Source organism: Corvus moneduloides, unplaced genomic scaffold (genome assembly GCF_009650955.1).
Source record: "Corvus moneduloides isolate bCorMon1 unplaced genomic scaffold, bCorMon1.pri scaffold_89_arrow_ctg1, whole genome shotgun sequence".
NCBI classification, from domain to species: domain Eukaryota; kingdom Metazoa; phylum Chordata; class Aves; order Passeriformes; family Corvidae; genus Corvus; species Corvus moneduloides.
In genome coordinates this window covers 490,985-505,410 of record NW_022436937.1, presented here as the reverse complement: position 1 = coordinate 505,410, position 14,426 = coordinate 490,985, and the positions used below count along the sequence as shown (strand labels likewise).

Sequence of the window (14,426 nt, the reverse complement as noted above, 5' to 3'; positions counted from 1 at the left end):
ACTGACCCCAGGCATATCCCAGACCACAGGACATCATGCTCAGTGTATAAAGTGGGGGGAACAAGGAGGAAGGCGGGACATTTGGAGTGAGGGTTTTTGTCTTCCCAGGTAACACTCAGGCAGCACAGGGCCCTGTTTTGCCAGTGGGCAGAGTGAGGGTTTTTGTCTTCCCAGGTAACACTCAGGCAGCACAGGGCCCTGTTTTGCCAGTGGGCCGGGTCAGCACCAGAGACACAGACACCAACTGAAGGAACTGTGTCATTTCCTACAGTTCAAAGCAGCAAAGAATCACAGAAGGAGCAGCTCAGCAATGCCCCCAGTCATCACTGCCAAAGATTGCCTGCAGTGATTAACCAAGATCCATCCCCAGTTCCCCTCAGACTTTACCATCACCCAGAGCCACCCATCAGCTGGGGGAAGCTGTCCCAGCCAAGGACTGGAGAGTCACTCCCGGACACTGGGAATTCCTGCAGCTGCCTCCAGCCACAGCTGAGGCTCCAACCCCGCTGGGAGAGGGCCCAGCTTTGATAGTGCTGCATAAACATCCCAGAGACTTCAGCAGTGTGGCTGTGGGTGCTTGGAGCTCTGTCCTGTGCCACCGCAGGATGCCCTGAAACAGGACCTCACGAACCCAGGTCACCCTCTGCCACCACAGCTGCTTGGACCTTGTGTCCCCAAAAGCAGACACAAAGTGTTTCTGCTGCTCCCCCCTTTGCACAAATCCACAGAGAACTGGGATTTTTCCGAACTCTTGTGTTCCCATTGTTCCATATTCCCAAAGAACCAGCACCCCCTCCTGATGAACACGGCGAGTTCCAAGGATGGCCCCCAGCTCCCCTTCCTGCCTAGAAATCTTGGAACTGCTTCTAAACGCTGCTCCCTTCAGCTCTTGGACAGCTGCTCTGGACACAGAGCTGGGAAAAAATTCACAGAGCTCATCGTGGTGGAGGGCCGAGGAAAAGGCAGTGGGAACACGGCAGTGAGGACAGCTGAGGGCTGCAGAGCGCCTCTGAATGACACCGTAACCTGGCACAGCAGCCCTGAGACACTGCTGTGGGGCACGGCTGGGCTTGAGGACGGCTCTGTGCCCTGCCAGCTCCGAGCAGGACTGGCAACCTAAACTCTGTCCCACCCCAACTCCCTGAGAAGATGCCCTTCCTTCCTTCTCACCCTGCCAATGAGCTGCACATTCCCTCGGAAATTGTCAGGGCTTTCTTAAAGACACAAAGTCCCACTTCAGGCTTTTTGCTCTGGTTTGGCAGTGGAGAAGGGCAATTCTTCCTCCATCAGCTCCAGGCTGCACTGCCTCAGGAACATGGCCCACTCGCCAGCTTTGGCCCGCTCGTGGCACTCCTAGAGGAGGAAGAAAGTGCAATGGCACAATTCCAGCCCAAAAGGAAGGAAGAGTGGGACAGACAGAACATCCTGTGCAGATCCAGGCGTTCCGCTGGCACTGTGGAGAGTTTGGGTTCTTGCCAGTGGCATGTGTGTCCCTGAGTGCAATCTCTTGGCCTGCACCAGAGTCTCACTCACCTGCAAAAGCAGAAAGCTCCGTCGCTGTGCTCGCAAGGGGCTCGTCTGATGCCAAGCTGTCAGAGCCCTGTGAGGGGAGAGCGGGCCCAGCCGTGCCCGGGGCTGAGCCCCAGCAGAGCCCTGGCAGAGCCCAGAGCAGCCTCAGCATCGGCAGAGCCCGGCTGCAAGGAGAGAAACCAGAAGCCGCCCGTCAGCTGAAGCCTCCTGTCCCCTTGTCCCAGCCGCCCGCAGTGCCCAGGCCGTGCTGGCCGCGCTCAGAGCTGGGCCCAAAGCTGCCCAGCATTGCTGCCTTTGGGAGCAGAGCAGGAGGGCAGGACATGTGCCCAGCCTGCAGCCAGCCATGGCACATCCACCTCCTCAGCAGCTGCCCAGAGCCCAAAAGCAGCTTGGCAGCCGCTGAAGAATTCACTGCAGCCGCCCCAGCAAAGGGGGAACCTTTGGTGCCCAGCCAGGCTGTGCCATGCCCAGCTCTGGGAGCATCCCCCTGGCTGTGCACTCACCTGCACATGGGGCGTGGAGCGTGTCTTTGAAGAAGGTGCCAGAATCAAAGTCCATCATCTTCAGCTGCTGCTGGCCAGCTCCAGGAAGAGGTTGTCATCCTTGAGGTCATCCTTGGTGTCTCCAGCAGCAGCAGCCCCACTGCTACAGCTTCTCCAGGGGCTCCTTCTCCTTCCCTGGGGGCCACACCAGGCTGTTAGTGTTCTGCCCAGGGCCCCAGACATCAGTGAACCAGACAAGCAAAACCAGGGGGGATGGTGGCCACCAGTGCTTGCCAGAGCAGCTCTCCAGCTCAGCTGCAGCCCAAGAGCTGCGTGTTCCCTTCTGATGCTCCCTGCTCACAGCTACAGGCAGGACAAAATAGTCTGCTTTGCTTTGCCACTGATTGCCAAGAGATGCGTGGGGCTGTTACCTGCCAGGCCCCTGGATCACACTGTGTCCGTGGGTCTCTCCCATCCTCTAGGGCACATGAACACCCTGCAGCCAAGGCTCACTGAAGAGCTCTTCCAAGTTCGGCCTGTCCAAGGGCTGCATGGACAAGCACCTCTTAAGAACATCCCGGCACTCTGGGCAGAGAAACCAGAAACCACCAGGCAGCTGCAGAAGGATCCCGCTTGCTTTGCCCCCCGCTCCCATGCCCAGGCCATGCTGGCTGTGCCCAGAGCTGTGCCTAAACTTGCCCATGGATTCTGTGCTTTGGAGGGCAGCAGGAGAGTGGGGCATGTGCCACCTCCTCAGAGCTGCCAGAGCGGGATGCTCCTGAGCCCGCTGCTGGCTCCCAGCACTGCTATTCCCCCCATGCCGCAGAGATGAGGGATCCACACAAAAGGAACCAGACCAGGAGCCCACACTTTCACTGCCTGCCAGAAATGGGTCTCATTTTGCTGTGCATTCCTTTCCTAGCAGGTGCTATCTATTAAAAAAAAAAAGAAAAAAGGAAAGAACCAGAAAAAGTGCGAAAGATAAAAACAAAACCCAGATGTGTAGGGAAAAGTCTCCTGCAACTTTGGATTCAGAGGTAATGGATATTTTTTAAAAGAGAACTCAGTTATTTACCTTTTTTTTTGTTTCACTCAGTACTTACATTGTCTTTTTCCTTCCTTCCTTCCTTCCTTCCTTCCTTCCTTCCTTCCTTCCTTCCTTCCTTCCTTCCTTCCTTCCTTCCTTCCTTCCTTCCTTCCTTCCTTCCTTCCTTCCTTCCTTCCTTCCTTCCGAATTCCTTCCTTCCTTCCTTCCGAATTCCTTCCTTCCTTCCTTCCTTCCTTCCGAATTCCTTCCTTCCTTCCGAATTCCTTCCTTCCGAATTCCTTCCTTCCAAATTCCTTCCTTCCTTCTGAATTCCTTCCTTCCTTCCTTCCTTCCGAATTCCTTCCTTCCGAATTCCTTCCTTCCTTCCGAATTCCTTCCTTCCGAATTCCTTCCTTCCGAATTCCTTCCTTCCTTCCTTCCTTCCGAATTCCTTCCGAATTGCTTCCTTCCTTCCTTCCTTCCTTCCTTCCTTCCTTCCTTCCTTCCGAATTCCTTCCGAATTCCTTCCGAATTCCTTCCTTCCGAATTCCTTCCTTCCTTCTGAATTCCTTCCTTCCTTCCTTCCGAATTCCTTCCTTCCTTCCTTCCGAATTCCTTCCGAATTCCTTCCTTCCTTCCTTCCTTCCTTCCGAATTCCTTCCTTCCTTCCTTCCTTCCTTCCTTCCTTCCTTCCTTCCTTCCTTCCTTCCTTCCTTCCTTCCTTCCTTCCTTCCTTCCTTCCTTCCTTCCTTCCTTCCTTCCTTCCTTCCTTCCTTCCTTCCTTCCTTCCTTCCTTCCTTCCTTCCTTCCTTCCTTCCTTCCTTCCTTCCTTCCTTCCTTCCTTCCTTCCTTCCTTCCTTCCTTCCTTCCTTCCTTTCCTTTTATCGCTTCTTTCTCCCTTTCTCTCTTCCATGAATTTTCTTTCTTTCATATTTATTGAGAACAAACTTTCATCCTTACTGTCTTCTTTTTGTTTCCTTTTCCTTCTCTTTTCACATTTTCTTGTTGAATTCTGTCTTTCCATTTCCTTCCTTTCTTTTTTCCTTTCTTTCTTTCTTTCTTTTTTTTTACATCTTTTTATCTCTTACTTTCTTTTTTCTTTTCTGTTTCTTGTTGCTTGCTTGCTTGCTCTCTTTTTCTTGTACTTCTGTTGTACTTTTCTTCCTCCTTTCCTTGTTGCTTTCTGCCATCTTTCTTTCTTTCTTTCTTTTTCTTTCTTTCTCTTTCTTTCTTTTTCTTTCTTTCTCTTTCTTTCTTTCTCTTTCTTTCTTTCTCTTTTTCTTTCTTTCTTTCTTCCTTTCTTTCTTTTTCTTTCGTTGTCTGTCTTTCTTTCTTTCTTTCTTTCTTTCTTTCCTTTTCTTTCTTTCTTTCTTTCTTTTTCTTTCGAGCTTTCGAGCTTTTCAAGCTGCATCTCTCCCCATTGAAGGGGTGCAAAGCCGTAGGATCCCTTCCCAATTGGAGTCCTCTCACCCTCCCAAAATGTGGGGATGTCACCTAGGCTCCCTGCATTGCAGGGGGTTCACGGCACCTTCCCCTAATTCACTGCAACATCCCAGAAGCCACTTAGAGGCCCCACAATTGTCAAAAAACAGCAGAAACCTCCCCAAAAGCAGCTCCTGCTCTCCCGCCCTGGAGTACCCCACTCCAAGTGCCCAAACCACCCCATCCCTCCCAAACTTCATCCCACCTCCACAATGCCATCCCATCCCATACCATCCCACCCCATCCCCACCCCACCCCATCCCATCCCATCCCATCCCATCCGATCCCATCCCATCCTATCCCACCCCATCCCATCCCAGTCCCATCCCATCCCATCCCACCCCTCCTGGACACCAATTCCCCTTCTGTGGTTCCTGACTCCCCACAGCCGGGCCTTGGGGCTGAAGGATCGAGCCATTTGGGGCTGCCATCGACACATTGGGGCTGGGATTGAGTTTATTGGAGGCACCTGCTCAATCCCTCCATCCCAAATGGGAGGTGGAACTCTCCTCAGGCCTTGCTGTGCCCATGGGCTCACCTCAAGTCCCAAAATGAGAGCCAGGGCCCCACAGGCCATTCAGAACCTCTCAACATTGCCAGAAACAGCAGCATCCTTCCCAAAGTGGGCTCCCCGCCTCCCTGCCAATAGGTCCCCCTTCCAAGTACCAGATCCCCCCTCTCAGAACCCCTCCCGAAGCACTGGGGGGACCCCAAAACTGCCTCAGGAACAGGACGTACCCTGACATCCCTTCTGGAAGGGGGGATATTCCAGAACCCACTCAGCAACGGGGTTCCCCCGGCCTCATCATGCGCAGCCTTCAGCTGTCTCAGGCAGAGCCCATCCCGCCCTCAGCAGCCCCAGCCCAGCCCAGCCCAGCCCTCCTGGGCAGGAAGTCCCAATGGCCGAGCCGGCCTGGGACACTTGCAGGGATGCGGGGGCAGCCGCAGCTTCTCGGGCCAGCCTGTGCCAGGCCCTGAGCGCCCTGCCAGGGAACCATTGCTGCCCCACATCCCATCTCAGCCTGCCCTTGGGCAGTGGGAAGTCATTCCCTGGGGCCCGGCCCCGCAGGCCCTTGGCAAGAGTCTCTCTCAGCCAGCAATTGCTGCTCCTCCCTGCTGCGGGGCCCAAGCTGCAAGCTGATTTTCTGCCGCTGGCCCCGGCCCAGCCCCGAGCCAGGGCCAGCACCTTGCCCTGCAGCTCTGCGGGCGCTGCGTTTGTGCGGCCGCAGCGCAGCGGCCGCAGCTCGGAGCTGCCCTTTGTGTCCCCGCCGGCAGCTGGCAGAGCTGGCGGGGCCGGGCCAGGGCCGGGCCAGCCCCGGCCTTCCCGGCTCTGGGACACAGCGGCGGCAGCCCCAGCCTTCCATCCCTGCACACGCTCCCACACAAGCCTCCAGAGCCGCGGCCACGCAACGCAACTGACCGGCCGCTGACCCCCCAGCCTGGCCTGATGGCCATTCCTCTGCCCACAGCTCGGCCAAGCTCCCCTTGGCCACCTCCTGAGCCACAATGCCACAGACAAGTGGCACATACAGGTACAGAGCTCTGCCCAGAGCTGGCAGGGAACGTTCATTCAACATAAAAAACACACCAAGAAAAAGAGATCTCCCCCCAGCAGAGCTGTTCCCTCCTGCAGTACTTACACCTGCACAGCCACAGTGCCTGAGACTGCAAGCAATGAGCATTCCCTGGGCACATCTGCAGCCAAAGCAGCTCGAGGACAGCCTTGCAGCAGGACTGCTCTCAGCTGAGCCAAAAAGGCCCCTCTGGCAGCTGCAGGGCCTTTGCAAAGGGCAAGGGCCAGAGCCTCGGCCCACGCAGGAGGAAAGGGCTCTGAATTCCCCTGCCCTGGCACAGAAACCCTGTTCCCAGGGTGCTTCCCACACAGGATTCTTCTGGAGGACTGCGGAAAGCTGAGAGTCAGCTCTGGCTTTTCCACTTTCCATGTCCTAGAGCTGCCTGGCAGAAGAAATGGAGGGACAGCTCTGGTGGCACAATCCCTCCCGGCCCAGGGCACAGCACTGGGAAGGTCTTTCCGTGCCGAGGCTTTGCTGCGGCCAAGGAAAGCTCCTGGCTCAGGGTCACCTTTCCTGCTGGGCCAGACCCCCCGAGTGGCCCAGCAGCAGCAGAGAATTCCAGCACAGCCCCGGCACGGGCAGGGCGGCCCTGGGCAGGCTGCGGGAGCCGGCAGTGCCTGAGCTCAGAGGAGCTGAGCCTGGGGGCTCTTGGCCAAGGCCGAGGCCCAGCGAGCATTTCTCAGGTCGCAGGGCGGCCTGGAAAGGTGCTGGGGGGGATAATTCACCCCCCAGTGTGGTCCCAGTCGCTCCCAGTATTTCCATGTCCGTGCCCCCAGCGCTGCTCCCAGCCCTGATCCGTGGGGATGGGAATGTCCCACTCCCTTCCCGGGGCAGGCTCACACCTGAGCCAGGTGTGCAGGGCAGGACCTTGCCCTGAGCCCAGCTCTGTCCCCCCTGCAGGATCTGCTTCCCATCGGCCTCTTCCTCCTGTGGCCCCAAGCCCAGCTCGGTGCTGACCGAAGGGCGCTGGGCCGGGTTCATCCCCCGGCGGGGGCTGCGCACCCCCTCTGCCCCCTCCCCAAATTCCCTCCCAGGGGCAGCAGGGGCTGGGGCAGGAGCCCTGTGGGGAGGGAAAAGGGGGTGACACCGGGATGGGGGGACACACATGCTATGGGGGGGACACGCACGGCCCCTGGGGACACCCCTCACCTTCTCTCGCAGCGCCAGGAGGATGAACCCCAACGTGGAGCCCCCAAAACCCCGGCAGCATCTTGGGGGGCAGGGTCTGGTGGCAGTTTTGGGGCTCTGGGGGATCACAAGTGCCCCAAAACCCCCTCCCAGCCCCACAGCCACTCCCAGACCCCTCAAACCCCCCCACAGATCTGTGCCAGAAACCCCTCCAACCATTCCCTGCAACATAAATGACCCCAAGAACCACCCAAATTCTCTCCAAGACACACAGCCAAGGCGAGATCCCCCAAAACTCCCTCAACGACCTCCCCAAAAGCCCCCTCCAAGCACCACAAATGCCCATCAAGAGTGACAGAAGCCCCTCCCAATCCCCCCACGAGCCCCTCAATCCCCTCCCAGCCCCCCATGGCACTGGCCAGGAGAGCTTGGTGGACAGGAACGTCCCCAGTCGGGAGCAGCTCAGGCACTTCAGCAGCTATTTGGGCACTTTTGGGGGGCACACCCGAAACGGGGAGACGCAGGCCAGGGACTGGGACAGACACCCACAATCCCTGGAGAACAGACGGGCTCAGGTGGACACGTTCTGCCAGCACAACTACAAGATCGTGGCCCCATCTGCCCGTCCCATGGCCTCACAACACCCAAATCCTCCCGAATATTCCCCCGAACCAACCCCAAATTCACCCCCAAATCCCAGTAAAATGGTGCTGCTTTAGATACCTTTGTTGAATTCCTTTATTTCTACCCCAATTTTGGTTGTTTTGACAGGATGAAGGAGGAAACTATTTAGGTTGAAAAAGACCTCCAAGATCATCCAGGATTGCTGGATGCCACCAGAAGAAACAACTGGACAGAGCAGGTGAGAATTTTTGGGCCATAAAGTCAACAAATCAGCTCTTCCCAATGAATTTCCGATTTCAGTCAAAGTCTTGATCGATGTTCCAGCCCCTGCGTTCACCCAGGTGCCTACAGGGATCCAGGAGGACGTGGAGAGCACCAGCCTGGGCTCTTCCCAAACTGGATCATGGGGAATGTGGGTCAGCAGGGCTCTGCCAAACGTGGGTCCTCTGCTGGGGGATGAAGTTGGAGTAGAGGATGAAGCTCTTCCTGCACTCGGGGCACTCGCAGGGCTTCCCTTACCGGTGCCTCCATTGGTGTCTGCTCAAGTGAGAGCTCCTGGAGAAGCTCTTCCCACACTGGGGACACTCGTAGGGCCTCTCCCCGGTGTGGATGCGCCGGTGCCTGACGAGGGCAGAGTTGTGCCTGAAGCCCTTCCTGCAGTCGGGGCAGCGGAAGGGCCTCTCCTGTGTGTGAATCCGCTGGTGCAGGAGGAGACTGGAGCTGGTCTGAAACCTCTTCCCACACTCGGAACACTCGTAGGGCCTCTCTCCCGTGTGGATGCGCTGGTGGACAATCAGGATGGAGCAGTTTCCGAAGCTCTTCCCGCATTCCCCACACTCATAGGGCCGTTCCCCAGTGTGGATCATCTGGTGGCGGAGCAGGGTGGAGATGTCTCTGAAGCTTTTCCCACACTCCCCACACTCATAGGGCCGTCCCCCAGTGTGGATTCTCTGGTGGCGGATCAGGTTGGAGCTCTGGCTGAAGCTCTTCCAGCATTCCCCACACTCACAGGGCCGTTCCCCACTGTGGATCCTCTGGTGGTGGATCAGGTGGGAGCTCTGGCTAAAGCTCTTCTGGCATTCCCCACACTTGTAGGGCTTCTCCCCAGTATGAAGCCGCTCATGGACCACCAGGTCTGAGCTCCGGCTCGATCTCCGGCCGCCTTCCCGGCACAGGGTGGGTCTTTCCTCCTCAGAGCACCCTGGGCTGCATTTGCAGCCCCTCCTCCTATGGCATCTCCGGGCATTTTCCTCCCCATTGGATTCCTGCACCAGGGAGCCGCTCAAAACAGCCTCTTCCACCAGGTTCTGCTGTGGGGATTTGTCCTCCTTGGGCTCCTTCCTCAGCTCCTTGTCTGGGGGAGGAAGGACAAGGAGAGGATGGGATTTGCCTCCGTGCCACAGGGAAGGGCAAGGAGATCCCCCCAGTCCATCCCCGGCAGGACGGCGTCAGCAGCGGGGATGTCCTGCAGCCGGGGGCGATGCTGGGCTGGGAGATTGAGCAGGAGAGAGGGAAAAGGGGCAGTGACTTCCTCCTCACCTCCTCTGCCTGGGTGTCCCAGGGCATCTTCCTCTTCCTCGCAGCCTCCTCCTAAATCTGGCTAAGGTTTGGGAATGGGAAATCCTGGTCTAGGGGAAAACAAGAGATGAGCACGTTGAGTTTGAAGGTCCCTCTGCCCAAGTCCATCTCTAGAAGACACCAGGCATCGTGTGTCCATAAAAATCTGCTCTGAAAATGCCTCCCAGGAGTTCCCTGTCTCTGGCCCCTCCCCTTTGGTGTTCAGGGTGCCCCCCTGTCCCAGCTGCTGGGGGTCACGCTTGTATTGGGAGTCCCCCTCTCTACGTGGTCCCCGCCCTCCCCAAGCTGCTGAGAGTCCCAGGAATCCGAAAAGCTCCCCCCTCTTCCATCTCCCCACTTAGGAATGCTGGGGGTGATGGGCTCCAAGGAGTCCCCCCTGCCCCTCTACAGGCTGTTGAGGGTCCTCTCCCATCCCTCCTCCTCGTCCTCCTGCCCCGTTCCCGAGGCCCTCGCAGCCCGCGGGAGCAGCGGGGATGGAGCCAGGACAGGTCGGGATGGGCAGCGCGGGGCTCTCGGCTGCTCCCACCCGCTGGGGGCGGGGGAACCCAGCCCGGGGAAAAGGAGAGGGAAACTGGGAACATTGGGGGCTGCAGATCCAAACTGGGCCTTGCTGGGGACCCTGGCTGGGGACTTGCAGCCCTTGGGGCTCCTCTTGGGAGCCTGGAGAGCCGCGAGGGGGAACGCAGAGAGGGCTGGGGGATGCCAGCAGTGGCACCACTGGCACTGACTGGTTTGTACTGGGATAACTGGAACCTTACTGGGGCCACTGGGAGTGACTGGGAATGACTAGGAGCATGCTGAGGGCAGCTGGGATATACTGGGAGCGTCTGTCAACCATATTGGGAACGACTGGAACCACACTGGGAACAACCAGGACCATGCTGGGGAGAAATGGGGCTACACTGGGAGCAACTGGGCATGACTGGGACCATGCTGGGAAGGACTTGGGTCATATGGGGTGTGACTGGAACTATACTGAATCATGTTCTACTGGGATCACACTGGAAGGAACAGAGAGCAACTGGAACCATGGTGAGGACAACTGGGATCCAACTGGGATCACAGTGGGAATAGCTGGGCCCATGCGGAAGGGGACTGGGATCATACTGGATCCTACTTGGAGAAACTGGGACTGCAGGGAGGGTGACTGGGAGTGGCTGTGAGACACTGGGATCCCACTGGAAGCAGCTCAGTCCATCAGGGAGTGACTGGGAACATGCTGAGAGCAACTGGGATGCACTGGGAGAGACTGAAACCACAGTGGGGGTAAATGGGAGCAACTGGAACCACACTGGATGATAATGGGAGCAGCTGTGCCCATGCTGGGGTCATACTGGGATCCTACTGGAACTGACTGGGATCATACTGGGAGTGACTGAAATAGTACTGGCAATATCTGAGAGTGCCTGGGATCCTACTGGAATCAGACTGGGAGTGACTGGAAAGGTTCTGGCCGTGACTGGAACCATACTGGAAGAGACTTGGAACAACTGGGCCCAGACTGGGAGTAACAGGGAGTCACTCTGGGCATGACTGGAATAATACTGGGAGTATCTAGGAGTGACTGGGATCATCCTAGAAGTGACTGGAACCATACTGGGAGTGACTCTGGGTCCTATTGGATCGTCCTGGGAGCCACTGGGATTATAGTGGGTGTGAATGGAACCTGACTGGGGGTTACTGGGAGCTACTGGACCCATGCTGGGAAGAAAATGGGGACACATTGGGAGCAACTGAGAACAACTGGAAGGTACTGGAACCATGCTGAGGGGACTGAGACCACAACTGGGACAACTGGGACCATACTGGGAGCAGCTGGGACCACACTTTGGGACACTGACAGAAACTGGGATTGCCCTGGAGGTAAGTGGGAGAAACTGGGAAAGACTGAGATCATTCTGAGGTAACTAGAACCTTTCTGTGGACACTGGGAGTGCCTGGGAATGACTAGGAGCATGCTGAGGGCAACTGGGATGTACTGAGATTGTCTGTAACCATACTGGAGTGACTGGAACCACAATGGGAACAGCTGGGACCATGCTGGGGGGCAACTGGGAGTGACTGGATCTACACTGGGGGCAACTGGGATGACTGGGACCATGCTGAGAGGGACTGGGACTATCCTAGGGGCAAATGGATTCATACGGGGAGGAACTGGGAACAACTGGAACTACTCTGGAGGCAACTGGGTTCATACTGGGACCACAGTGGGAGCAACTGGATCCATTCTGGGTGAGACTGGGATCACACTGAGGGTGACTGGAGTCATATTGGGAGTGACTAGGAGTGGCTGTGAGCAACTGGAATCATGATGAAAGTAACTGGGAGGAGGTGGGAGTGACTGGGAGCATGCTGGGAGTGACAGGGATATACTGGGAGAGACAGGGAGTCACAGGGATCATACTGGAGGCTCTTGGGGTCACACTGGCATTGACAGGGAGTGACTGGGATCACACTGGTGGCCACTGGCACCATACTGGGAGTGACTGGGAGTGACTGGGATCATAGTGGGAGTAGCTACAATCACACTGGGTTATAGTGGGTGTGATTGGACCCTGGCTGGGGGTTACTGGGAGCTGCCAGGCCCATGCTGGGAGCCACCTGTGCACACGCTGGGAGGAACTGGGAGCAACTGGGAATGGCAGGGTGTGTGGAGGCCGGTGGGCCTGCTGGACAAGGAACCAAAGGAGTCCTACGGTGGGATAAGTCCTCAGTCCCTTTCCAGCTCATGGGGACTGAAAAACTTCCCCAGAATGCTTTGTTCTGTTCTCTTCAGGCACCCCAGTTCTGCTCCCCTCCTTGGCTCCCTTGGCCGCCACAGCCCTGGTTACCTGATACCCCCTCAGAGTTTCCCAATGAGTTCCTTTACCCTGGGCCCCCCATTGCTCTGCCCCGGGACTTCTCTGAGACCTTGCACGAGTGTGGATGCATTAAAGCCCTCCTGCAAACCCTTCTGCGAAAACTCTTCTTGCTCCTTCATCCCCGGACTGTTTCGCTGGCGATCCGTGGCTGTGTGCAATGTGCCGGCTGCACTGAGAGGCTTTCTTGGAGGCGCTTTGGGGAAGCTCGTGACATGACACCAGACAACAGAAACGCCACCAGGGTGCATGCTGGTGACAACTGGGATGTACTGGGAGTGACTGGGATGATACTGGGGGCAACTGAACCATGCTGAGGTAAGTGGGAGTGCCTGGGAATGACTACAAGAATGTTCAGAATAACTGGGATATACTGGGAGTGCCTGAGACCATTTGGGTGGGGACTGCAACCACACTGGGAGCAACTGGGAATGTGCTGGGGGAAACTGGGACCAAGCTTGAGGCAACTGGGGGCAAGTAGAAGTGACTGGGGCCTTGTTGAGAAAGACTGCCTTCATACTGGGACTATGCTAGGGGCAACTAGGAGAACTGGGAACACACTGGACAAAAGCTGGAGGAGGAACTGGGAGCAACTGGGACCGTGCTGGGGGAAAATGGTATCACAATAGGGAATGACAGGGAGTGACTGGGCTCCTACTGGGAGCAACAGGGATCATGCAGGGAGGGAGGGGAAGTGACCAGGATCATACTGGGACTGACTGGGCTCCTACTGGGAGCAGCCACCTCCGGGCCCCGGGACCCCGGAGCCCCTTTCCCGGCCATGCCGCCCCTGCAGCCCCCAGACCCCCCCGCCGGGGTCCCGCCAATCCCAGGGCTCCCCCCTCTCGGGCTCCCCGCTTTGGGCTCCTGGGGCTCTCCTCTCTCTGGGGTCCCGCTTACGGAAGCCGGGGCTCCCGGGGCTCCCCAAAACCGGTGTCCCCCCGCCCCCGCCGGCCCCGCGCGCTCCCCACGGGGCCCCGGCAGAGATCGGAGGGCCCGGCCCGGGAAGCCCAACCCCCACCGCGGGGGGACCCGCATCCCCCCGCCCCCGCCGGGGCTCTGCCGCCACCGCCACCGGCACCCCCAAAAACACCTCCCGGGGACCCCCGATGTCCCCCCGAGCGGCACCTCCGGGATGGGGGGCGATGGTCCCGGGGGGCTGCGAGTTCAGCGAGCGCTGGAGCCGCGTGATTCCGCCTCTCCTCCTCTCTTCCAGCTTCCCGCTGCCGCTCCGCCTCTTCCTCCCTCCTCCTGCTCCTCTTCCTCCTGCCGCCCCGTCCCAATCCCACCTTCCCCTCCTCCTCCCTCCCTCCCTCCTCCTCGTCCTCCTGCCCCGTTCCCGAGCCCCTCGCAGCCCGCGGGAGCAGCGGGGATGGAGCCGGGACAGGTCGGGATGGGCAGCGCGGGGCTCTCGGCTGCTCCCACCCGCTGGGGGCGGGGGAACCCAGCCCGGGGAAAAGGAGAGGGAAACTGGGAACATTGGGGGCTGCAGATCCAAACTGGGCCTTGCTGGGGACCCTGGCTGGGGACTTGCAGCCCTTGGGGCTCCTCTCGGGAGCCTGGAGAGCCGCGAGGGGGAACGCAGAGAGGGCTGGGGGATGCCAGCAGTGGCACCACTGGCACTGACTGGTTTGTACTGGGATAACTGGAACCTTACTGGGGCCACTGGGAGTGACTGGGAATGACTAGGAGCATGCTGAGGGCAGCTGGGATATACTGGGAGCGTCTGTCAACCATACTGGTGTGACTGGAACCACACTGGGAACAACCAGGACCATGCTGGGGAGAAATGGGGCTATGCTGGGGGTAACTGGGAGCAGCTGGGAGTGACTGGGTCTGAACTGGAGGTAACTGGGCATGACTGGGAGCATGCTGGGAGGAACTGGGATCATATGGGGAGGGACTGGGACTGTACTAGGGACAACTGCACTGGGATCCTACAGGATCATATTTGGAGCAACTGGGACTGCACTGAGGGTGACTGGGAGTGGCTGTGAGACACTGGGGTCACACTGGAAGCAGCTCAGGGCAGATGAGAGTGACTCACACTGGGAGAGATTGAAACTATAATGGGGGTAAATGGGAGCAACTGGAACCACACTGGATGATAATGGGAGCAGCTGTGCCCATGCTGGGGTCATAC

The 14,426-nt window shown here is 58.0% G+C and overlaps 2 protein-coding genes across 2 annotated transcripts in view; both read right to left on the bottom strand.

The window, feature by feature from the left end:
* LOC116439026 (zinc finger protein OZF-like) overlaps positions 1-14,426 on the bottom strand; it is a 365,981-nt gene that overhangs the window by 16,127 nt on the left and 335,428 nt on the right. The window lies entirely within an intron of this gene.
* On the bottom strand, positions 7,938-13,763 carry LOC116439019 (zinc finger protein 134-like). The gene is made up of 2 exons (XM_032098072.1): positions 13,412-13,763; positions 7,938-9,201 (listed from the first exon to the last, which is right to left on the bottom strand). The coding sequence occupies exons 1-2, from the start codon at positions 13,761-13,763 to the stop codon at positions 8,363-8,365; spliced, it is 1,191 nt and encodes a 396-aa protein (XP_031953963.1). The 3' UTR covers positions 7,938-8,362.

Coding starts and splice junctions, on each gene's coding strand:
- LOC116439019 (XM_032098072.1), bottom strand. CDS start 13,763: ATGTTCCCAGTTTCCCTCTCCTTTTCCCCGGGCTGGGTTCCCCCGCCC. Junction 9,202..13,411: donor CATCGCCCCCCATCCCGGAG/GTGCCGCTCGGG, acceptor TTCCTCCCCCAG/ACAAGGAGCTGAGGAAGGAG.